This window comes from Pteropus medius, unplaced genomic scaffold, assembly GCF_902729225.1.
Source record: "Pteropus medius unplaced genomic scaffold, Ma_sr-lr_union100, whole genome shotgun sequence".
NCBI classification, from domain to species: Eukaryota; Metazoa; Chordata; class Mammalia; order Chiroptera; family Pteropodidae; genus Pteropus; species Pteropus medius.
Window position 1 is genome coordinate 3,442,039 of NW_024353908.1, and position 24,794 is coordinate 3,466,832.

General features: G+C 34.7%; 1 protein-coding gene across 1 annotated transcript in view; it reads left to right on the plus strand.

The window, feature by feature from the left end:
- The window catches only part of RYBP (RING1 and YY1 binding protein), a 72,776-nt gene that overhangs the window by 505 nt on the left and 47,477 nt on the right, over positions 1 to 24,794 (plus strand). The window contains exons 2-3 of the mRNA XM_039851706.1: positions 99 to 280; positions 735 to 860. Coding sequence (XP_039707640.1) covers positions 99 to 280; positions 735 to 860 — 308 coding nt within the window. The remainder of the gene's footprint in view (positions 1 to 98; positions 281 to 734; positions 861 to 24,794) is intronic.

Here is a 24,794-nt window from a genome sequence, read left to right on the forward strand (position 1 = left end):
TGCTCAGAGCTGAAGGGCGGAAGGGGAGGGAGGGCTGGAGGCGGGCGGGGGCCGGCGACGACTAGGCCCCGGAGCCACCCGGGCGGGGGGAGGCGCAGCTAAGATGGAGATCCGGGGGCGGGGGTAGGCGGCGGCGGCGGCGGCGGCGATGGCGGGGGCGGCGGGAGGCGGTGTCGCTCCCGCTGGGGGCCGGCGGCCGTGCGCGCCGCAGCCATGGCGGCTCCTCCTTAGCCTCCCTGCGCCGCCGCCACTCCTCCCAGACAAAGGGAGATTTAACCAGGTGGGGAGGGAGGGAGGGAGGGCGCGAGCATGGGAGGGGAGAGGGAAAGAACCGGCCCACTCCCCGCCGCCGGCCTCGGGCTGCCCCTGCGCGCCCGCTCCAGATCCGGCCCGCCGCTCCCTTGTCCCCCCCAGCCCCCCCCACCCCAGCCCCACGCTCAAGTCCACAAGTCCGCCCGCTTCCTGCGCTCGCCGCGGCCCTTCCCAGGGCGCCGCCGCCTGCTGTGCGAGGCTACACGGCCCAGGCCCAGAGGTTGTAGGGTGCCGAGGGGAGCGCGCTGTCCCTTTCCTGGTCCCTTTTCTAGTCCCCGTAAAGGTGGGTGGGTGGTCGCCGGAGCGAAGTTTCCAGCGCTGGATTCCTGCGAAATTACGACGGCTCACTAGCGCCTGTGATTTGCTGTCTCCCCCTTTCTCCTGCTCTGTGTCTCTCTTCTCCCCTTTCCCTCACTCCGAAGGCCAAAAAGACAAGCGAAACCTGCCGCAGACGAAGGCTTTTGGGATTGTAGTGTCTGCACCTTCAGAAACAGCGCCGAAGCCTTTAAATGCAGCATCTGCGATGTGAGGAAAGGCACCTCCACCAGGTACTTTAAGATTTGTGTTAACCTTTTGTTAAAGGACTTTTTTTTCAAAGGAGAATGAGTATTGAGCTGTACTTTTTGTCCTCTTTCCAACTTGTTGATTACAGCTTTTTCTGCATTTGTGGGGTGGGTGATGCTGTGGTTTTGGGTTTATTTCGTGTTGGATGCAAAGTCTCATCTTCAATAAATGATTTATGGGAAGGAATTTTCCCAGGTTTTCGTCTTATTTCAAACAGACACTGGAATTATATTTTAACACTTGTCCCTATTGGCTCATTGGTAATGGCTCACAAAGAGAGGAAGCAGTAGTTTTGCTATGGATTGTCGGACATGAGACCTTTTATTTTTGCCATGGGCAGAATGTTTTTAATTTGCCTGTCTTGAATTATTTTCCTCTTCTCTGAGAAATTCAGTGGCGGTTGTACAGTAACATTGGTTGTGCTTTTCCTGTCTTGAGCTCCAAATGTCTGCTATTTTCTTGCACTTGAAAGTAAATGTTGGGGTTTTATAAAGAGTGCATTTTTTTGGAAGGCTGACCTGTCAGTTTGGCTTTCCTTTTTTTTTCCTGATTAGCTTATGCAGAGCAGTGATGGAGGACGATTTTGCAAAATGGTGACATGAATAGTGTGACTTATTGAAGTTTGTATTTAAAACTTCATTTTAATGAAAAGAATGTTGAAAGGATTTATTTTCATTTTGGTAAAGGCAGTAGACTGCATCTGGCATCAAAACGAGTTGCACGCCAGATTTAATATTGAGCTATTACTAGAATGTCAAAGCTGATTTTGTAGTTTTCCAGTCACCTTTTGACTTGTATCTTGAATTTGTTTTGGTGATGTTACAGTTTGAAGTTAAACTGTTTTTGATGTTATTTAAGGGACAGTCATTGGGGTATGTATGTGAAAGGGAGACAAAATGAGTGAATTCCTAGTGGATCCTTGAAGACTTAGCTTTGCCAAAAGTCCTTTTATCAGGTACTTGTTTTTGAATTGGCATTCAATTGACTAGTAGTACTTCATAGTTTTAACTGGATATTGTCCTTTGAATAAGTGAATATGTCCTGTTAGGATTTTATTGCTTTATTTATACCTGGGATTAAATAGGATATTGGGTAATCTAAAGAATATAACTCTGGGATGAATGGGCCCAATTACTGGTGGAACAGTTCTGTGAATTCCACTACTTCTTTGAGTAATGAGACCTTTGAGTAAAAATACTCAAGTGAAGCTATTTCACCATAGTTTTAAAAGTAAATTCATGTCAATTTTTTGGTTATAGAATAGACTTATTTAGTTAAGATTAAAAAACACACTAGGAGCTTAAAGATGTTTTGCTTTCTAAAACAGGGAATTCCATCAAATGGCATGGAGGTTTAGAAATGTGTGTTATTTAAAGCAGTACCGACTGTATTTTGTTTATGAGTAATTTTTTTTTTTTACATGTAGAATCCCTCAGAGGCCAACTCTCTTTATTGTGGTTTTGCTTTGAGTGTTACCGTAGATGATGTTCAAGTAAATGACTAGGAAAGTCCTAAGAACTTGAGAACTTTTCTGGTGAAAAGAAACTTAACACCAAATTCAAAAGTTTACATCTGATGTATTGCTGGGAACAATTATCACACTTAATGAAATGCATTTCAGTTTCTACGTGCATTAAAAATCTGACTCATCAATAAACATCAATGCTTAAAGTTTTCATCACAGATGACTGAAATTCAGTTTTTTAAATAAACATTAAGTTATTTTAAAATATTAACATTGTTAAAGTCTATGAAAATATTTTAAAAGTCTGTTGAGGAACAGAATACTCACCCATCTTTAAAGATTTTCAGTAATTTTTTGATGTCCGTTGAGTAGGCTTTGAACACAGATTTCAGAGATCTAAGGACTTAAATTCTTACCAACTCATGATAATAGCCTAAATTTGTTTCATTTTGGTTTTGTCAATATTTTGATGTTTTTAGAGCTATTATAGAAGTTGTCATTAATTGAAAGACAAATGACATTTTGGCTTTCGTATTCTATGAATTGGCTTCATGTGGAAAGGTGAATTCATAGGTTTTCATTCTGTCCTGTCCAGTGTATTGGTTAATTTCTCTGTGATCCCAGTTACTGCTATGTTTTTTTCCTGGGCCTTTTTCTTGTAATTTTTTCGGTATCTCAAAGGTTTAACATTTTCTTCCTTGCATACTTTTAATCAGATAGTTATGCATAATTGATGGCAGCATAAAACTTGTTGAGTTTTGGATGCTGGGAATAGGCAAAATTTTATATTAGAATAATTTTTAAATAATAGAAGAGTTTTTCTAACTTGCTGACTTGGTGTAGAAATTTGGTTTTATTGTTCTGAGCTGGTGTTTGGTATTATAACAGCCTGGCTGGTTGGTCAGCCAGTGGTCATTTTGGGGTTCATCATTCTTGTCATTATTGTTGCCATCTACCAGTCAACCAAGGAAGTCAGCTTTGAATTAGTGGTAGTCCAGTAAAATACAGCTGTATTTATCCTCTGAGGATAGAATTGATAATCCTCAATTTGATTAGGAAGATATTCCTATTTATGTAAAGAACACTTATTAAATTCCCAGGATGTGAAAGATACTACATAAGACATTAAGGAATGGAAGGAGGGTGTTAAAAGTTGGTAAGACATGTACTGGAATAACTATACTCTTAAGTTATAGAGGCCCTAAGAGAGGTATAAAGAGCTGTGGGAGGTCGGAGCTGTCTGGCTTGGGGGATCAATTAGGAGTCCTCCTCCCTCTGTTTCTTCTAGACAAGGAGAATTGATTTCTACAAAACCACCTGCCAACTCTTCTCTGTTATTGCCATGTGTACCAGATATATTTAATTCTTCAGGTGGAATCATGAAAGTGATTCAGAAGGTCTCTATTCTTTTTGGAGCAGCATTATGCAGAATGAAAGGAAAGTCAGATGCAACTATCACTGTAAACCAGTTTAGAACATTTCTATCACATGTGATTTCCTCATGCCTGTTGTGTGATATACTTTTAAGCCTTTAACACTAGAGCATGGAGGAGTCACCTGCAGCTGTAAAGGTTGCCTTTCTACCTATCATGCTGACGTACCATAAGTCTTTTGAGGTAAAAAATAGAGTGTGAATGTAAGGTTGCGATGGGTGGAGAAGAAACACTGTCCCTTCCTAGGCGATAGCTAAAGTAGTATATCTAAGCCCACTTTGCCAGTTTCATGAAAGAGGATACCAGCTTTTAAAAGAAAAGGAAAAAATAAAACCCCACAAATTTGTAAATTTAACCATTGTTAAGGTGAGGTCCTTGAGTGTTGGGCAGAGTACTTTTAGATTTGATGATATATTTTACTTTTGGTATACTCACTTGAAAAATTGAAAATTTTTTGCTTTGGATAATTACCATAGATTTAGAACTTTGTAGTCTTCAACTCCAGATTTTATCATGGTGTTGAGTTGAATTCAGGTTTTGTTTAATCCCTGTTTATTTGAATACTGTTCTTCTGAAAGGTGTACTGTTTTTAGAGATGTTACCAAAAAAAGTGAGGAATTTACTTTAGATGTGTAATAAGGTTGTGTAGCTTAAATAAAAAATTCAATACTTAGATTATTGAATTGAAAGTTGGTGCTCATTCTGTGTATAAATTGTTTTCCTTGTTCCCTGATTCTTTATGGTTGTAACTTTGGACTTTTTATCCTGTTAAATTCAGATACCTTGACAATTCAAAATCTCCTCAGTAGTCATGAAGTACTTTAGAAGTTTTAGGGGAAAACACGTAATTAATGATAACGTCAAAGTTTTGATCTTTGCTAATAGCTTCAAAAGCACATCATCCCATAATACTTTTCAGATAGGAAAACTCCAGGAAGCACAGGGAGTAGGTACCTACCTAACCTGGATCAGAGCCAGACCTCTTCCCCCAAGATACTGGGTCATCCACTACTGTGGTTTTGCTTCTTAGGTCACATTGGTTTTATTGTAGTGTTTGTCTTTGTTAAAAATTTTCCATATATTACATCGAAAAATTACCTGTTTTCCAAATCATCAAACATTATCAAACCTTTCAGTCTCAAAGCTGGTACAAAAACTGGATCAATCACTCTTACCCAGGAATAGAGTGATTATTTTGTGTTTGCTATTACATCAGACTTACCGATTTATTGATACTGACTTGATCTTCTATACTGGGTGACCGTAAAGTAAATTATCTGAGTAGTTGTGGTTATTTGATAAGTTTTTATTGAGCATAAAGTCATCTGGGCTCTGGGTGTATAGTGCTATAAAGACAGACAAGGTCTTTTTTCTCACAAATTAAAATGCTATGGAGAGGAAGAGAAAATAAACAGGTAAACAGAAAAATAAGATACTATCAGCAAGTGCTACTAAGAATTTAGAGCAGGATAGGGAACTTTATGGACTATGGAGATAACACATTTGCCTTTTTAGGAAACACTAATGCTGCTTTTTTTTTTTTTGGAACAAGGAGATAATTATTTTTGTATGTTTACCTGTGCCATGTAGCTCATTTGGTTGGGGATAGTTTAGAGTTGGAGCCTTTGCACAGGCTACTCAACTTTTCTTATTTGCTTGTTGTAGACTAAAAGTCTGGCCAGTTAACTTGCAAGTATGTCCTATTAGTTACTCGGGTTGGAGTTTCTGAATGGATTCACTTATGTATTATTTATTCACGTGGCATACATTTATTATGTGCTTCCATAGATGCTAAAGAGATTTTAAGATTGATAAAAACTTCTTGAGTTGCTATAGTTTACCAAAGTGGTTATCAGCACTAATTCAGTTCATTAGTATTTTAGGCGATACTAGGTCTTTAAATGTCTCCTGTCCAATTTGAACTAAAACATTGTACAATCTTTCTGGCTCTCATTTTCTCTTTTGCCCCTCTGTGATATTGTCCTTTATACGCCCCATCACTGGTGCTCACTTTCTTTTTTTTTCCCCTGTTTATTTTTAAGTAAACATTTTGAACTGTAGCATACATGCAGAGAAGTGTACAAATAAGTTATAAGGCTTGATGAACTTTCACAAAGTGAGCACACCTGTGTAACCAGCACCCAGATTAAGAAGCAGAACATTAATAGAACCCCGGAAGGCCCTTATTTACTCTGCAGTCACTTCCCCTAAGCTGCTTTCCTGACTTCTAACACCAGGGATGATTTTTCTTGTTTTCGAACTTAATATAAGTGGAGTCATATAATATGTACACTTTTGGGTCTGGCTTCTTTCACTCACTGTTATGTTTGTGAGGTCCATCTCAATTGTTGTGTGTGGTTCTTGTTTATTTTACCAGTGCTGTTTAATCCGGAGTATCTTAGAGCTCACCTCTTTGCCTGCAGACCATTATACATTGTAGATAGAAGATCTCTTCTGGCCTTTTCATTACCTACATACTTTAACTCAGCTATCTACCAGCAGCATAAATCCATACATTAGGTGGAAGGAATAAAACATGGTGTGTGGAACTTTCTAGAGTACGTAAGTGGAGCAAACTTTGTCACTCATTGGTAGTATTGTTTAACAGTCATTTATATTTCAAGGCATTGGTTAAATAGAAAATTCCTGCTTTCAAGGAACGCGACAGTCTTGTTGAAAAGGTAAGACCATAAAAAGATAACCAGTGGTGTAAAGCACCCAGTGATGTGAATGAACTTCATGGTAGACAATGGAATGAATGAGTACATGGTAGAGAATGTGCTTTTTAGAGGAAGTAGAGACTGTCTATGGGGGTACATTGGGGAAGGCCTCACTCAGGAGTTTAAGCTGTGTCTTTATCATTCTTGAATGGCGGGTTTGCTATACAGGGTGATTCAAGTTCTTAGTTCTTCACCTCCCCCTACTTCCTTATTAACTGTTTACTCTTCAGATGTTGTCTACACCTTTCCACTTCTCCCCATGGGCTGGTAATTCTCAAACATTTATTAACTACCTCTCACCACCTCTATTACTCATAACTATGACTAAAATTCCAACTGGTTCTTGGACCTCTCCACTTGAACAACTTAATTATCTCCTGGTTCTCATTGTCTTTAGGATAGGATACAGTTCAAATTCCAAGCACAGGGAGCTTCTCTTATTTCTTTAGAATTTACTGTTTCTTTCTTTAGAATTTCTGGAAGCACCCTGCCACCACCCATCTACCTTCTGTGCTCGGCGTATGTATGTATTTCATATTTCATACTAAACTTCTTGGGGTTTTCCAAGCATGGACCATGATGTCTCATTTCTATACCTTCACACATACTTTTCCTTGAGATTTTCTTCTGAAATACTTTTCTTCCTTTTGTGGCCTGGCTGACTCCTTTTCGTCCTTCTGGGTGTTTCAGGAAGCCCTTTCATCACCCGCCATTGATGTATATACCTCATTATCACAGTTGCATTGTATTTTCATTGGAACACCTGTGTTAATGTTGTCACCTTTGTTGAAGGTGGGACCTTTCTTTTCACTGCTTTATTTTCTTGTGTCTGTTATAGTGCCTCCCACTTGACAGGGAGGGTTTCAGTAAATCTATATAGAATAAAAGATTTGGATTTCAATTGGAGTCTCCTTTGAAGCTTCTAGTTAAGAGTTCTAATAAACTTTCATATAAGGGCTTGCATCTTGTGTGTGTAATATTATTGGATTAGAGGAAGTTGTCTTTACGAAATATGTCCTTAAAAGTAGTTTTCTTATGTTTCTGGTCTAAAAATGTACTAGAAATTAAACACAGACATGTAGCCTTAGAAACTGTAGGTTGTGTATTTAAAATGCTTCCTGGCTTCAAGGCTTTAGGACATGTACCTAAATAACAATAACTGGTGATTTTTAATTTTTTTGGTTGTCCATTTGGTAATTTAAGCAGCCAATAGTCATATTGAAAAGTCTGCTTAAAAAAAGCAGAGGATCAATCATGTTGTGCATACCCAATTTTGAAGTGCAATAAGGACCAGGATGGTGGGTGTGCTTGTAAGCTGGCACCTAAAGATAGTTTTTAAATGGCTATAGAACATTTTGGGTGTTAGAAATGTTATGCTGTTCATTTTGTAAGTTCTGTTGGGTCAGCATACACATAACTTGGTAGTTGTACCTTCTACATGGTGTACATTACTATCTTGTTTCAGAATTTGGATTATTTTTGTTGAAGTCTTGACTCATTCAGTTCATTCATTTATTTAGCTATATTTTTAGTTCCATGCAGTGATTGACACAGACTATAGTGTAAAAGGTGAATTCTCAGTAAATGCAATATAGGTATACTGTGTTACACAGAAATCATAAATATTTGAAATCACAAGGTAAACGGTGACATTTTTGTTTTTTAATAGGATTAGATATTCTTCCTCTCTCTGTCAGTTTAGAAATACTTACGTAGTTTATCCTTCTGTTGGGGGGAAAAACTATTGGAATAGAGGTAAAAAAATACCTCTTAAAACTTGTTCAAAATATTTTTCTCTGTAAGAGCATTAGCAATACAATTTAAGATGAAACTTTGAGAGGGACGAGAAATTAAGGGTTGTTATGTATGATGCCAGTTTCATCAGTGTATTGGGTTTTAAAAGACAAAGGGCACAGTGGTTAGCCAAAGGGAGAAAACAAACTTGTTGACTGCTTTCTAAGAAAAGATCAGGTTTCAAATGTAGGTTATGAGGTTTATACACTGTTCTCTTCATTCTTTAACTAAACTAAAAGTTGTTTAATATCTTAAGTGCAGCAGAAATATTCAAGATTGCAAGTAATAGGACTTTAACTCAAAGTACCTTAAATCAAAAAATTAAAAATGAATTTACTGATTCACATAACCAGTAATGAGAAGAATACCATATGAACTTAAAATCAAAGGAAGAACTGCAGGAATCAAAACACCTGTCTCTTGCCCAATTTCTGGACCATTCTTTGTTGCCTGGAGGTTGGGATACTGTGATTGGCAAAACCTAACACATCTGCAGGATCTGTTACGTGAAGGAAGTTGGTTCACTGAACATAGCTACAGTAGTTTAGTATGATATATCATTGTTACTGGGTTTAATACTCATTATTTGTTCAGTCTTAATTTTGAGCTATAATAAATTTTTTGAAGGCAGGAGTTTGGTTTATCTGGTATTACCCCAGCATCTTGTAAATTTTTACCACATAGATTAAAGAAAGATTATCAGTGAAGGTTGGTAAAATTTTAAAAATACTGATGTTTTGTTAGGTTAATTTCCTATTATTATGTTTGGTCACTGACTTTGTCCTTTAGTTATTAAGGTAATACAGAAAATTTGGGGACAAAACAAAAAAACAAACAGGTGACCCATAATCCTGCCATCCAGAATTATTTTTATTTATTGAGCAATTTTTTTTTTTTTTTACTGGACCACAGATATTTGAGTAACTGTATAGTTTTCCAGGTGCTGTGTTTTAATATGCTAGTTGGTGGAATTTTCAAAATGATGTAGATGGTGGTAGGTAGTTCCATGTGGGAGTGGGGAAATAAGGCATTATGTGAGGTGAAACAAATCTGGTCTCTCAATTTGAAAGATGTATTCTGACCTGTTAATGTATATGGTTCATTTTGGATTTTTCTAAGGGAAATTTTTTGTGACCACTTCATGGTTTCATGGTTTTAGGATTTCTATTTGTAGAAAATAAAGCTAAAATCCAGTTTCTAATTTTTTGGATTGTTTTAATTTGGGGAAGAATGAAAATAAGTCATTGAATTCTTAATATCCATAACATAATTAACTTTTCGTAAATTTTTTTTTAAAGAACAATTAAGTATAGAAGGCAACCTAGATTTAATGTTTTTATACTAAATTTGTTTAGATTGGTGGTTCTCGAACTTTAACATTCATCAGAACCATCTGGAAGGCTTGTTGAAATACATTGCTGAGTTTTCGATTATGTATGTCTGGCGTAGGGCCTGAGAATTTCCATTTCTTACAAGTTCCCCGGTGAAGCTGATGTTGCTGGTCTGGGGAACACACTTTGAGAATAACTGGTATAGATAATCTTATATTCTCCTAAAAAATATCCATCCAGCCAGACTTCCTAATGAAGCCGAAGATTTTGATGTTTGTTATGGAAAATCATGTTTTGGCATTTCAACATAACAGAGAAGTAAGGGATCATTTCAGGAACCATGTTTTTAATCTAGAGCTGGCACTAGAGATGATTCCTTAATTAATATATACATTATATGAAGTATGGTAATGTTTATAAATTGGACCATATCAGCTAAACTCATAACTTTTTTATGTTTTAAAATCAATTATTGTCTTATAATTCTGATACTTTCATTGGATTTCAGATAGATGTATTTTAAAAACATGTTTCTTTGTAACTTGTTAGATAGAACCAGGTCTTAAAAGTAAATCAGCATTCCAGTAAAATCTCAGCAAATAATACGAACAGGTAATCCATAAAAGAACTGGAAATTAAGTTAGGGAAGAAGAGAAGTGTATAACTTCCCCATTACTCACATAAATATAAAACAAGATAACATTTTTTGGCAAGTTAGATTTTAAAGATTAAAAAAAATTTTAGTGAGGTAGGAAATAAGTATTCTTGCAGACCCTTGGTGGGTGTGTTAGTTGATTTAAATTTTCCGAAGGTCATTATGGTAGTTGATATCAGATGCCTTTAAAATATTTGTACGCTTTGACCCAATAATTTAACTTACAGGGATTTGTGATTTACATATAAAGATTTCTGCATATGTACAAGTGTATTAATTGGATCATTATAACAACAGAAGTGAAAATTACATGGGAATCAGCATAGAATTGTAAAAAGTATGGGGTAGCCGTGAATATTTTGCAACTCTTAAAAATGTTTTGAGATCTTTCATGCATTGGGGATGGGAATGTAGAATGGTACAACCACTCTGGAAAACAGTTTGGCAATTTCTTACAAAACTAAACATGTACCTAACCATATGACCTAGCAGTTGCACTTTGGGTATTTGTCCCAGAGAAAAAACTTACATAAAAACATGAAACTTACAGGTTCACATAAAACCTGTTTGTAGCAGCTTTATTTATAATTGCCTAAAACTAGAAACAACCCATTGTCCTTCAGTAGGTGAATGGTACATCTGCACCACAGAGTACTAAGGGGTAAAAATGAACAAACTATTGATACAACTGTTATGGATCTCAAGGGCATTCTGATTGAAAAAAGCCAATCTCCAAAAGTCACATACTGTAGGATACCATTAACATTCTGAAAAGACAGAATTACAGAAAGAACACATTAGTGGTTGCCAGAGTTTAGGGTGTGGGGGAGGGGCGGATGTGACTATAAAGAGGGTACTGAAAAGGGAGATCTCTGGTGATGAAATTGATTTTTATCTTGATTGTGGTCCTGGTTAAGTGAATCTTAACGTGTGTGATAAGGTGGCATAGAACTATGTACATACACGTAGCAATGTCATTTTCCTGGTTTTGATATTGTACTGTAATCCAGATGCAGCCATTTCAAGGAAACTGGATGAAGGATATATGGAACCTTGTACTATTTTTGCAACTTCTTGTGGATCTATAATTATTTCAAAGTAAAAAGTTAAAAATTATAGAAATAATCTGTAATAAAAGAAAATGTCATGATAGGAAAAAGCAAGTTACAAAATGATGACCAGTACGATCCCACTTTAATATTTCATACCGTTTAATCTAATATACACACCTAGAAGTAACGACTGATCAAAATACTAATGCTGAGTGGTTGGACGATGGATTCTTTTGTGTGTGCTTTTCTATAATTAGGATGAGTTACTTTTGTAGTTGGGAAGACCAATTTCCATAATAGAACAGTTTAAAAAATGATCTGATTGTGGAATATTGAAATTTAAATAAGTGGAACTGTATTTTTACATTAAGAGATTTAAAAGTTTTGTTTATATTGGTTACACTAATTTAGCATTAAAACATCTATTAACATTGGAAAGTATTTGTACTCTAAAGTATGTTTGTAAATTTTAAATTGTTTTATGCTTTTGTATTATAAGGTAATCCTGTATGATGTTTTAAACCAGTGCTGTCCAATATGAGTATATCTTTTGCAAGCCACATGTAAATTTAAGCTGTTTAGTAGCCACAGTAAGAATGTAAAGCAGGTGAAATGAATTTTAAGAATACCATATTATTTATTCCATTACATCCAAAATGTTATCATCAACATTAATCAGTAGAAAATTGCAGTGAGATGTCTTACATTTTTTTTTCCATGCTAGGTCTTCAAAATCTGGTATGCATTTTACAATTATAGACCAGCCATGTTTCACTAGCCACATGTTGGCTAGTGGCTACCATATTGGGAAGTAGTAGTAGTAGTTGAGAGCCAGGACTTTGGTGTCAGATCTAAGTTCTTGTAACTTCGGCTTTGCCATTTGCTAACCTTGTGACCTTGGGCATGTTACTAGAACTTGTGCTTTAGGTTTTCATTATGGATAGTAACTTCTCCATAGGTGGATATTATAAGAATTAAATGAGTGAATGTGTAGTATATTAGGCACAGGATCTGGCACAGAATATATAGTGTAAGCAATATATATGACTATTGGTAATGTTATTGCAGTAGAGTGTGTACTGGATTGAATGACTAGTCATTCTGAAGACTGATTCTTTTATAATGTTACTAGTGAAATAAACATAAATAGTACATGAAATAATCTTTTTTTCAGAATTAAAGTTTGGGCCCTTTTAAATTATGACCGAATGATGGACATATTTGAGCAGTCATGTGCAAAATATTGTACCAGGCGCTTGGACATTTAGACCTAAGTCTTAAGATGATATCCTCAAATACTGTATATTTGCATAGTACTTTACATTTTGCATGCCAGTTTTTTGTGTATTTTCCCAAGATAATACTCAAAGTAATCCTGAAAGGTAGTTGTTATTCCAACTTTTCACAGTCGAAGAAGCTGAGACTCAAAAGTGAAGTAACTTAGTGAATTTCATACCCACTTAGTAGAATAGGAAGGTGACATAATTAAATGGACAAATTAATTTGGTACCAAAGTGTTTTAAATGCATTCTTTTGATTCTTTCCCTTCCACCTTTATTATCTCAGGAGAGAGCACATCATCCTCTTCCAGGGCCATTTGAATTAGAAGAGGGTGATTATAATGTCAGTTGGATAGTTTACCTTGCTCAGAATTATCCTGAGATTATTAGCCTCGTTAGATCACCTGTGGTGTGCGCAAGCCTGTATAGATTAGTTGATTGTTTTGCTTGTGATGTTTCTCTTTATAAAATTGAGTGTTTCTCATTCAGTCTCTTGGTTAAATATATCCACAAAAATGGGCTGAGAACATGCAATATATACTGACTGCCTTAAAATTAGATTCTTTGAACTGTACTGTTCATTGCTTGACTTAGTCAGAAAATCACACAATTCTTTGAAAGAACATTACCTGCCACCATCAAAATCAGTGGTGAGAGTCAGTGAATTTGTGAATGATTGACTCCCCCCAAGGCAGGGATGCAGTGGAAGGCACTTATCTCCTAAGTAGAGTCAGCTGGAGCGTATATCATTAGGTGTTCAGTCTCTGTGTTCTAAAATGTCGATTCTGCTTTCACTGCTATACATTGCTAGCTTTATTTCCAGTTTCTTTTCCAATTAAGAAAATTGAGGAAGTCACATGACATCCAGTGTACTCTGAGATAAAATGTATGATAGTAAACTGTCAGCTCATTTTGACAAGTACTTTTGGTATGCATCAGTAAAATGTATTTATAAGACGGGAATTATATATCGTTTCTTAGAACAGGAGTGATGATGGGGGAAGTAGGTAGGTAGCCCCTTGGTTGCCTTTTGGTTTTCTCTGCCTTTGTAGATTTTTTTCCCCTTCATCTCAGCATGTATTATCTGACAGTGTCTCTCTTCCTGTCTACCCAGTCTTTACTATAGATTTAGGACTATCTCAAAGAACACAGCAGATTCCTAAATGAAGAAATTAACCATTTCTGATCTTAGTGAATCTTAACAATACAAAATTCTGCATTGGTGTTTTTTTCTTTAGTGAAAGGCTGTTATAAGGACTGTGGAATGTTATAAGGACTGATTGAATTTTGGGATGAAATTTGATATAAATGTAATCATGTTGCAAAGATTTCTATTTTGGCAGGGGTGACCTCAACATCTAGGATTTCTTAAAAGTATCACTATATAATTTCTGCTCCTGCAATTATATTGTGAATAAAAACTTTAAAATATCACATTGTAAGAATGTCTATGTATAGATGTCTATGCTAGGTTTGGATTTAAAACTATGGGTTGCAATAAATATTTGAAAATTTCTGAAATTCCCAGAACTACATGATTTCTGTGTCTCAGTTCTAAAATAGCCGATTTATGTCAGTTTGATCAGTTTATAATAAATAATAAAATGACTCTTGAATATCACAATGCCAAATTGTCTTAAAATACATAGAAAATAATTTGTAATGTCTCACCCCTCTACTCACAGGATAAATCAGTAGATATTTATACATTCCAGACTCTCTGAATAGGAAAGCTTTATCTGTTAAAATCTTTGGCATTGTAGACTTTGTGTAGCTGAAGTTTCCTTATTTAAGTTAATGTTTTTGTTTTGAAATCCTTCTTTTATGGGTGAGTAACAAATCTTGTATCTGATTCCCAGTCTAAGAAATTAAATTCATTGCAGACTGACCAAAAGACCTAGATTCAGTTAATCTCCTATTAAGGATGTTTAAGGTAAGGGCTTCCCCTCAGAACACCTGGTATGGAAGGTGATTTTTTTTTTTTTTTTTTGAAGTACAGACAGGTGTACTATAGCCCTAGGATATTCTTAACCTTAGTTCTTGTTATATCATTATATAAAAGAATGATTGATCCTCTTTCTTTTTTTGTATTTGAAGTGTGTATCACTGAAATAGTTAATACTAGTGTTATTTCGCAAGGCAGAGCTTGGTTCTAATAGAACAGGTGTACATTGGATATTTTTCATGCTTAGCATTTCTTGAACAACTGTTTACTGAGTGAGCTAGGTGCTCATAGTGTAACTCCTACCCAGAGGAGCTTTATTATGCAACAGGAAAAACAATGGGACACAGCTCATCAAAGGCTTCATTGGTGATCTGCCTCCAACCCAATAATAATGCTTATAAGGGCCAACATTTAATGGGTACTTAACATAGAGCAGGCACATGTTAAGTCCATTTTCATGCGTTGTTTCGTTTAACCCTTAAGAGGTTATGATGTATACATAGATACATTTCCATTTTACAAATAACAAAATGAGACTTAGAGCTTACATTCCTAACCCAAGTTTATATAGCAGAGTTGGCACTTGACTCCAATATTTTCCAGCTTCACAGTATTTATTGCCTATTGTTTCTCTCTAGTTTTTTTCCTCTGATAATGGCATTACTGTTTGTACAGCTACCCAATATATAGACTTCAATTTAGACATCCATCTATAACAATCAGACAGAAAAGGGGAGTTTCCTTGCATATTTGACTTTTGCTAAGAGTAGATCTTAAAAGTACTTCATCACAAGAAAAATTTGTAACTGTGTATGAAGACATATTAATGAGACCTACAGTTAAAAAAAAAAAAACACTTGGTAAATGACTTGGAAATAATGCCATACTAGTTTACTTTCTCTAGTTCTTAATGTTACTCTTTGCAGTCTTTTTTTACTCTTAAGATCAGTCCCTTAATTATTTGCCTATCAAGTTTATACTTGCTTTTCTGCTCACAGCTGAGATAGCAGTTGATTGCAAAATGGAATTCTTCTGAAGCGGTGTCTGTCCATCTTAGGAGAATTAAGAATGCCTTCCTCTTAAATTCAATTCTGTTCTGTCCTTTCTAGCTTAAGGTTTTAGAAGTAGCTGTCTTGAAAAGGTTTGTAAAACAGTGACTAGAGACCAAGAGAATACCTTTCTAGACTAAGAATATGATTTAAAGAGGAAAAGGTGGATTAACTTGGCAGGTCTATACTATGAAGTCTATACTTTTCTTAGAAATTTTGCAGCTGAATTAGGACCAGAGTGGTTGTAATTCTCTTAATAAAGGATTTTTAAGAAGTGGGCTACAGAATTTTTTGAACTAATTTAGATATTGGAATTTTATCTATTTTTCAGGAGTGAAGTTCTGGGTGATCTTTCCCTTTCAGCTGATATTCTTTTATAGATGAAGCATAAGAATTGTTTATTAGTATTTTCAGAACTCTTTGACCGAATTTCATGAAAAATGATATTTCTCTGAATTAGGATGTTTCAGTAAAAAGAGAATTTGTTGTGTTTTAAATGAACCTATTGATGAACACTTACTGGAGCATAAACTTTGAGAATAAATAAATTCTCTGAAGAGAGACTAATACTGAACCACAAGATTGGTTTCTAGATAGATGTTACATTTAGATGCATACAAATAGATGTTACAGAAATGAATAAATTTAGTACATAGCAACTGAATTGATCTCTAGATGGGAGAACTTCCGAAAAATTTAGTATTAGACTTAATCCTAATAGTTAAATCAACTAAAGCTAATTTGATAATCATTGTGATCTTCTTTTGATTTTGAAAGGTGTACAGTGTTTTCAGAATTAATTTGATAACATCAGAAAATTGATATAAGGATATTACTTTGTCTCAGTGACCAATATAATTTTATAATGTAATTTTTAGTTTTGTTTTGTTATCACTGAAAGTTTGATGTGTTTCCAATTCAGTGATTTTATCAAATAAATGGAACCTAATTATCTTTTCCTATTTCCTCTTTCCTTTATCCAGGCTCTATATAGTTTTATATGAAACCGCACTTTAGAAATGAGGTTTTTACTTAATAACTCTTTAGTTAAACTGTCTTGTCTGTAAAGTGAAATTTGGATTTATACTTTTCATTGTTCTCCAACTTCTGGTAATTGGCAATGTGGTGAAGTGAAAAACTTTTCTAACTCTAACATTATGACACATATATCTTGGATAATTTTTGTGTCATTTTAACTTTTCTCATCCTAGAAAACGAACCAGATTTTCAGTGAAAGAGGTAATAGCTAAAACTTCTTTGACTTTATGCTGCATAGTTTTTCATTTTAAAACTTTTACCTCTATGTAATTGAGTAAACATTTGAATTTTAGAAAGTAAGATGTAATATGTGGTTTTGTGTTCTTTATATTCTTTAAAAAAATAGACTTAGACTGATGGATTGTTCTTTAAGAGTCAGAATATTCGTGCCATGCATATAAATCAGACTTTTCTATATTTCTGTTCTTGGCAATGTAATTTGATCTTCAGTTTAGCAAATATTTGCATTAAGTTGTGGAATACTTTTTATTGTATATGAATGAATACATTTTTAATTCTTGCCACTGGCTATTTACAGTTAACAAAGGTATTCTTATTGGCTTCTTCTCTTCTACTTTACAGCAGAAAGCAACGTAAGAATGATGAATGCCTAGCACTTAGCCCCAGTTTCCTTCCAGTTGTCTTATATGATTTAGAATTTTTCTCATCTAACCCTAAAATTCATTTTAATCATTAGCCTTAACCTTTTCATCATCCCCCCCAAAAAAACAAACAAAAACACACAAAAAAAACGAGAACCAAACCCAAACCCTGGAATTAAGCAAAAGGAGGCTTCTGACAGATGAAAGTTGATTTATTTTTCTTTCCTTACCTTTTGCTTTTTACTACTCAGAATTTAAAACTAGTGAAAGAAGTCCCACCTCTCCCCTTGTCCAGCCCCATGAAAACTTTTAGATGACATGAAGCAAGAAAGAGTTAACTAGAAAATTGACCTTTGAGTAAACCCAGCCTGGATGTGTTTCTTTCACCTCTTTTCTTGTGCTGGACATAAAAATGTTTGTATCATATACTGATGTGAAGATAAGAAAGGAAGAGTAGGATTACTCCACTGTAAGGACTATGACAAATAGCATAGTGACCTCAAAATTACATGAAGTTGTAAACAAGCTTGATTTGTGATCTCTTCCAGTCATCAGGAAAACCACTTTATGCCTTGGTAAAACCCTCCTGGTACAGGTTGTTTCTGAAGAGATGCATGTTATAATTTATAGGGTGTGTTGTGTATGTGTGTGTGTGTATTGATACTAAATTTATAGCTAAAATATTAGTCTCTCGGCAATTAAAATCATTAGGAATGAAGATAGAGCATTTTGAAAATACTTATAAGCTAGTGAGAAAATAATTTGCTCTATAAAAATATCTATTTATAGCGTTTATAGAATACACCGTCAAATAGTAATAAACTAGATTTTATCTCCTGATTTGAAAAGGTGATAAACAGTACAGCTTAAATTTTATCCACTAATGTAAAATTTCCGTATTTTTTTATCTTTGTATCAATCCGAATTATACGGCAACCAGGAGAAAAAGCACAATCTCTGCTTAATTTTTTTCAAATTTATTAAAGTAGAATTGGCATATAAGAAACTTCATTTTTAAAGAATAACCTTGGAAATCACCAAAAACAAGATAATGATCTTATATTTCACCCCTAAAAAATTTCTTTTCCCTAGGTAATTCTTCTGCCCCTTTCTGTCCCTAGGCAACCACTGCTTTATGTCATTATAGATTAGTTTGCATTCCCAAAGCACTGTATGAGAGAGTTCCAGTTGCTGTACATCTTTGCCAACCTTGATGTGGTTAGTCTTTTAATTTTAGACTGATAGTGTCTAATAGTATCTTATTATGGTTTTAATTTGTATTTCTCTAATAACTAATTATGTTGAGCGTGTTTTCATGTGTTTGTCATCTATATATTTTAAGTATTTTTTCATATCTTTTATCCATTTTTAAATTTGATTGCTTTGATTTATTACTGAATTATGAGAGTTCCTTATTATATATGTTTTCAAGCAGACTTACTAATTTTGATAAAGCCCAATTTATTTTTCTTTTATAGCTTTTACTTTTTCGTTATATTTAAGGAACTCTTTGCCAAATCCAACATTACTAAGATTTTTCTCACATCTTTACTTCTGGTTTTATAGTTTATCTCCTACATTTAGATCTTTAGTCTATTTTGAGTTAATATTTGTATACAAATTTGTAAGGGTGAAGTAAGATTTTGTTACTTATGGCCGTATGGTTGTTCCATCATTTATTGAAAAAGCGATTCATTCCTCTTTAAGCTGCCTTGGCATCTTTGATGAAAATAAGACATATATTTGTCGCTCCATTCCCGGACTGCTTTGTTCCATTGATCTATTTGTCTTTCTTTACATGGGTACTACCATCTTAATTAATATAACTTTATAATGTCTTGAAATCAGGGACTGTAAGACTTCTAACTTTGTTTTCAAAGTTATTTTGGCATTCGTAGGCCCTTTGCATTTCTAAATAAATTTTAGAATTAGTTTGTCAATTTCTACAAAAAGCTTGCTGGGATTTTTACTGGAATATATTGAATTTATAGATAAACTTGGGAAAAACTGACATCTTAATAATACTGGATTCAGTATTCCAATCCTGGAACATGGTATAACTCTATTTATTTAGCAGTATTTTTGTGGTTTTTGCTGTGCAAGTCTTGCATATCTTTTGTAAAATTTATCACAAAGTGTTTCACATTTTCAGTGCTGTGTAAATGTTACTAAAACTTTAAGTTTTTCAATTTCTGGTAGTTTGTAGCTAATTTATAGAAATAGTTATTTTTGTATATTTTGTATACTGAGACTGGGAAACTTAACTTATTCTAGTAGCTTTTCTGTAGATTCTGTAGAATTTTTTTCATAGATGATCTTGTCTTTGAACTAAGGTAGCTTTTACTTTTCTAATTTTGATGCCTTTTAGGTTTTTTCAGTTGCTTATTACATTGGCTAACTCCGGTAGAAGCTATAAGCATGGGCATCCTTGCATTGTTCCTGATTTTTAAGAGAGTAAAGCATTCGGTCTTTTACTGTTAAATATGGTATTAGCTATAGTTTTTTTGTTTGTAAGGTGAGGAATTTCCTTTCTATTCTAGTTTGCTAAGAGTTTCTATTAAGGAGTAGATGTTGAACTTTGTCTATACATTTTTCCTCCTGCATCTATTAAAATAATAATACAGTTTTTCATATTTAATGACGAATAATATTGGCTGATTTGGGGAATTGTAAACAAAACTTGCATTCTTGGGATAAAGTCCACTTTGTTATGATGTATTCTTGTGGCAGTAATCCACATTGGGTACGTTCGATAGAATTCATCAGTGAAGACATTTGGGCCTAGTTTTCTTTTTAGGTGGGTTTTAACTGCAAACTAAATTTCTTTAAAATGTATAGGAATATTCAGATTATTTCTTTTTGAGTGATTTTGGCAGTTTGCAATTCAAGGAATGTAGAACTTTGTCGATTTCATTGAAATGAAGTTGTTCATAATAATCTCATCATCTTTTTAGTATCTGTAGAGATGCCACCTCTTATTCCTCATTGATAATTTGTGTCTTCTCCCTTTTTTTTGATGAGTTTTATCAGGATTTTATTGATCTCAACAAACTTTTGATTTTACTGATTTTTCTTTGTTTTACTTTTTTATTATTTCATAGATTTCTGGCCTGATCTTTACTATTTACTTTCTTCTGCTTATTTTAAGTTTTATTGTTCTTGTCCTAGTTACTGAAGGTATAAATTGAGGTCATTTATTTGAGAACTTTATTTTTTAAGTATAGGCATTTGGTGCTTTAAATTTCCCTCTCAAGTACTACTTTAGTTACAATACATAAAATTTGATAATGTGTTTTCATTTTCATTCAGTTCAGAATACTTTCTAATTTTCACTTGAATTTTTTTGGCTAATAACATTAGTCATGTGCTGCTTAAACACATTTTGAGAACTGTGTGTAGCCATTTCATCGTTACACAAACATAGAATATATGTACTCACACAAACCTAAGTGGTATATCTTACAACTGGAATTGTATGTGCTATATTTTTATATGACTGGCATCGCAGTAGGTTTATTTATACCAGAATCACCGTAAACACAGGATGAATGTGTTGCATTATAACATTAAGACAATTATGACATCAATAGGCAATAGGAATTTTTCAGCTCTATTTTAATCTTATGGAACCACCATCGTATATGTATCTCAGTGTTAACCAAAATGTCGTTAATACCTGAGGATTTTCCAGATATTCTTCTGTTTTGACATCTAACTTAATGTAATTGTTAGTTTCTTTATTAGGTATGTAAACATTTTAGAATTAATGTTCTTCATGAACTGAGCCCTTAGTCATTATGAAATGATCTTTATCCCTGGTAATTTTTTTTGCTCTGATATCTGCTTTGTCACATACTAAATAGCCATTTCCGCTTTCTTTTGACTAGGGTTAGCATGACATATCCTTTTCCATGTGTGTCTATATTTGAAATGGGTTTCTAAGTTATAGTCCTGTATAGGCAGTATATAGTTTGGTTTTGTTTTTCTAATCAAATATCGCAAGTTTTGCATTTTAACTGTGGTGTTAAGACCATTTACATTTAATGTAATTATTGATAGGATTGGCTTTACAACTACTGTCATGCTATTTGTTTTCTGTTTTTTTTCCCATCCATTCTTTGTTCTATTTCTCTTCTTCTGCCTTCTTTTGGTTTGAGTGTTTTTAAAAACCTGTGTATGTCCTTAGTTTCTTAGCTATAAATCTGGTTGTTTCAGTTGTTGCTAGTTGCATGTATCTTTAACTTACCACAGTTTACCTTCAGATAGTATACTTTACATGTAGCATAAAAATCTTATAGTAGTATACTGCCCCTTTTCTACATCTAGGCTTTGTGCTGTTGTTTTCATATATTTACTTCCGGCCACGCTTGTAACCTCCCACCACACACACACACAATATATTGTAATGTTTGCTTTTAAGTAGTCCTTTTTTAAGGAGATTTCAAAATATAATGAAGTCTTTTATAGTTTTCCACATATTTGCCATTTCTGGTATTCTTTATTCCTTTGTGTCGATCCAGATTTCCATATGGTAATATTTTCCTTCTGCCTAAAGGACTTCTTTTAACATTTCTTACATGTGCAGGTCTGCTGGTAATTATTTTTTTTAATGTCACAAAAGTTTTTATTTTGCCTTCAGGTAACAGCTTTATTAAGATACAAGTCACTTTTCGTAGGGTTCATCTGTTTAAAGTATGTAATTCAGTGGTGTTTAGTATATTCACAGCGTTGTGAACCATCGCCACATTTCATCAACCCCAAAAGAAATTCCATACTTTTTAGCTGTCACCCTCCAGGGTTCCCCAACCCCCCACCCCACACACCCATCCCCAGTCCTAGGGAACCACTAATAACTTTTTGTCTCTAAAATTTGGGCATTTCATATAAATGGAATCATATACTTAAGTGGCCTTTAACTGGTTTCTTTCACTAACATATTTCCAAGGCTCACCTTGGAAATGTGTATGTAGTAGCATGTATCAATGTTTCATTCTTGTTATAGCCAAATAATAGTCTGTTGTATACATATACTGTATTTTGTTTATTCATTCATTAGTTGATGGGTGTTTTGCGTTTTCCCACCTTTTGGCTAAGAGTAATGCTGTAATGAACATTTGTGTACATTTTTGTGTAGACAGATGTTTTACTTTCTCTTCGATATATACCTAGGGTTGGACTTGCTGTGCCAAATGGTAACCTTTTGAGGTTCACCAGTTTTCCAGAGTGCTACACCATTTTACATTCCCATCAACAATGTAGGAGGCCCCCAGTTTCTTGCCCTTGTTTTGAAATGGGTTTCAATAGGTATATAATTCTAGGTTAAGTCTATTATTTTAGTATCTTAAAGATGTTCCATTGTGTTCTTTATTTTAATTTTTAATTTTTAATTTATTTTAATTAAATGATTAAAAAATTTCCCCCTATCTATCTCCCCCTTCCCCTTCCCCTCATCTCTGGTAACCACTAATCTATTGTCCATGTCTGTGAGTCTCTCTTTATTTGTCTTGTTCATTTGTTGCTTTTAGGTTTATATCTCACATACAAGTGATATGTGATTTTCAACTTTTTCTGTCTGGCTTATTTCGCTTAGCATGATTATCTCGAGGTCCATCCAGGTTGTCACAAATGGCAGTATTTCATCTCTTCTTATGGCTGAGTAATATTCCCTTGTATATATGTACCACAGCTTCTTTAGCCAGTTATCTATCGTAGGACACTTCGGTTTCTTCCATGTCCTGGCCACTGTGAATAATGCTGCTATGAACATTGGTGTGCAAATATCTTTTTGGATATGGATTCTCAAGTCTTTGGGGTAAACATACAGTGGAGGGATTGCTGGATCATATGGTAGATCAATGCTTAGTTTTTTGAGAAACCTCCATACTGTTTTCCATAGTGGCTGTACCAATTTGCAGTTCCACCAGCAGTGTATGAGGGTTCCTTTTTCTCCGCATCTTCTCAAGCATTTGTTATTACTTGTCCTGTTGTTTATAGGTATTCTAACAGGTGTGAGATGGTATCTCATTGTGGTTTTGATTTGCATTTCCCTAATAGCTAGCAATGTTGAGCATCTTTTCATATGTTCATATGTCCTCTAGGGAGAAGTGTCTGTTCAGGTCCTTGCCCATTTTTTGATTGGATCGTTTGTTGTTTTCTTATTGAGTCTTATGAGTTCTTTGTATATTTTGGGTATTAGGCCTTTATTACAGGTGTTGCCTGGAAATATATTTTCCCATTGGGATGGTTGTCTCTTTACCTTGTTAACAGTTTTCTTTTGCTGAGCAGAAGCTTTTTAGTTTGATGTAGCCCCATTTATTTATGTTCGCTTTTACTTTCCTTGCCTTTGAGGTCAAATTGATAAAATTCTCTTTAAGTCCAAGGTCCTTGAGTTTAGTTCTTATGTTTTCTTCTATGCATTTTATTGTTTCAGGTCTTACATTCAGGTCCTTAATCTATTTTGAGTTAATTTTGGTGTGTGGTGATAGACAACATTCTAGTTTCATTCTTTTGCAGGTGGCTTTCCAGTTTTCCCAGAACCATTTATTGAAGAGGCTGTCCTTTCTCCACTGTATATTTTTGTCTTTTAGTCGAAAATTATTTGTCCATATAAATATGGGTTTACTTCTGGACTCTTGATTCTGTTCCAGTCTGTTTTGCTGCCAATACCATGCTGTTTTGATTACTGTCGTTTTGTAGTATAATTTGAAGTCAGGCAGAATAATGCCTCCAGTCTTGTTCTTTTTTCTCAGGATAGCTTTGGCAATTTGGGATCTTTTGTGCTTCCATACAAATCTGTTGATTGTTTTGTTCTAGTTCTTTAAAAAATGCTAGTGGGATTTTGATGGGGATTGCCTTAAATCTGTATAATGCTTTAGGTGTAATAAGGTAATTTTAACTAAGTTGATTTTTCCAGTCCAAGAACACGGAATATCTTTCCATTTCTTTGTATCTTCGATTTCTTTTAATAGAGTCTTATAGTTTTCATTATATAGATCCTTCACATGTTTTGTTAGATTTATTTCTAGGTATTTTGTTCTTTTTGTTGCAATTTCCATTGTCTTCTGGGTTACATTATTTCAGATGAGCAATCTACTGCCATTCTTATATTTGTTCCTCTACAAAATGCGTCTTTCCTCTGGCTGCTTTTAAAGATTTCTTTTTATCACTGATTCGCAGTGGTTTGATTATGATGGGCCTTTATGTTTTCTTCATGTTTATTGTGCTTGGGGTTTGTTGAGCAGCATTTTACTTTTTATTTAAAGCTCACATCCTGCTAGAAAATAATATACAATTGTATAAAATAAGATACTGTTAAATCTGCATTTATAAAATAAGAAATTTGCCATAGAAGAGCTAGGACCTTTTGAATTGCCCTTGGGAAAATTTTTTATTTTTCCTGGGAAAAATTTTTTTAGATCGGCTCTTAGATATAATTTTATCCGACCATTGTATCCACGAAAACTAGAATCCAGTGAGGTTCAGTGACTGGCCCAAGGTCATGGAGCCATATTAGTAGTATTAGAGCCTGGACTAGACTACTGGACTAGCCTTGTC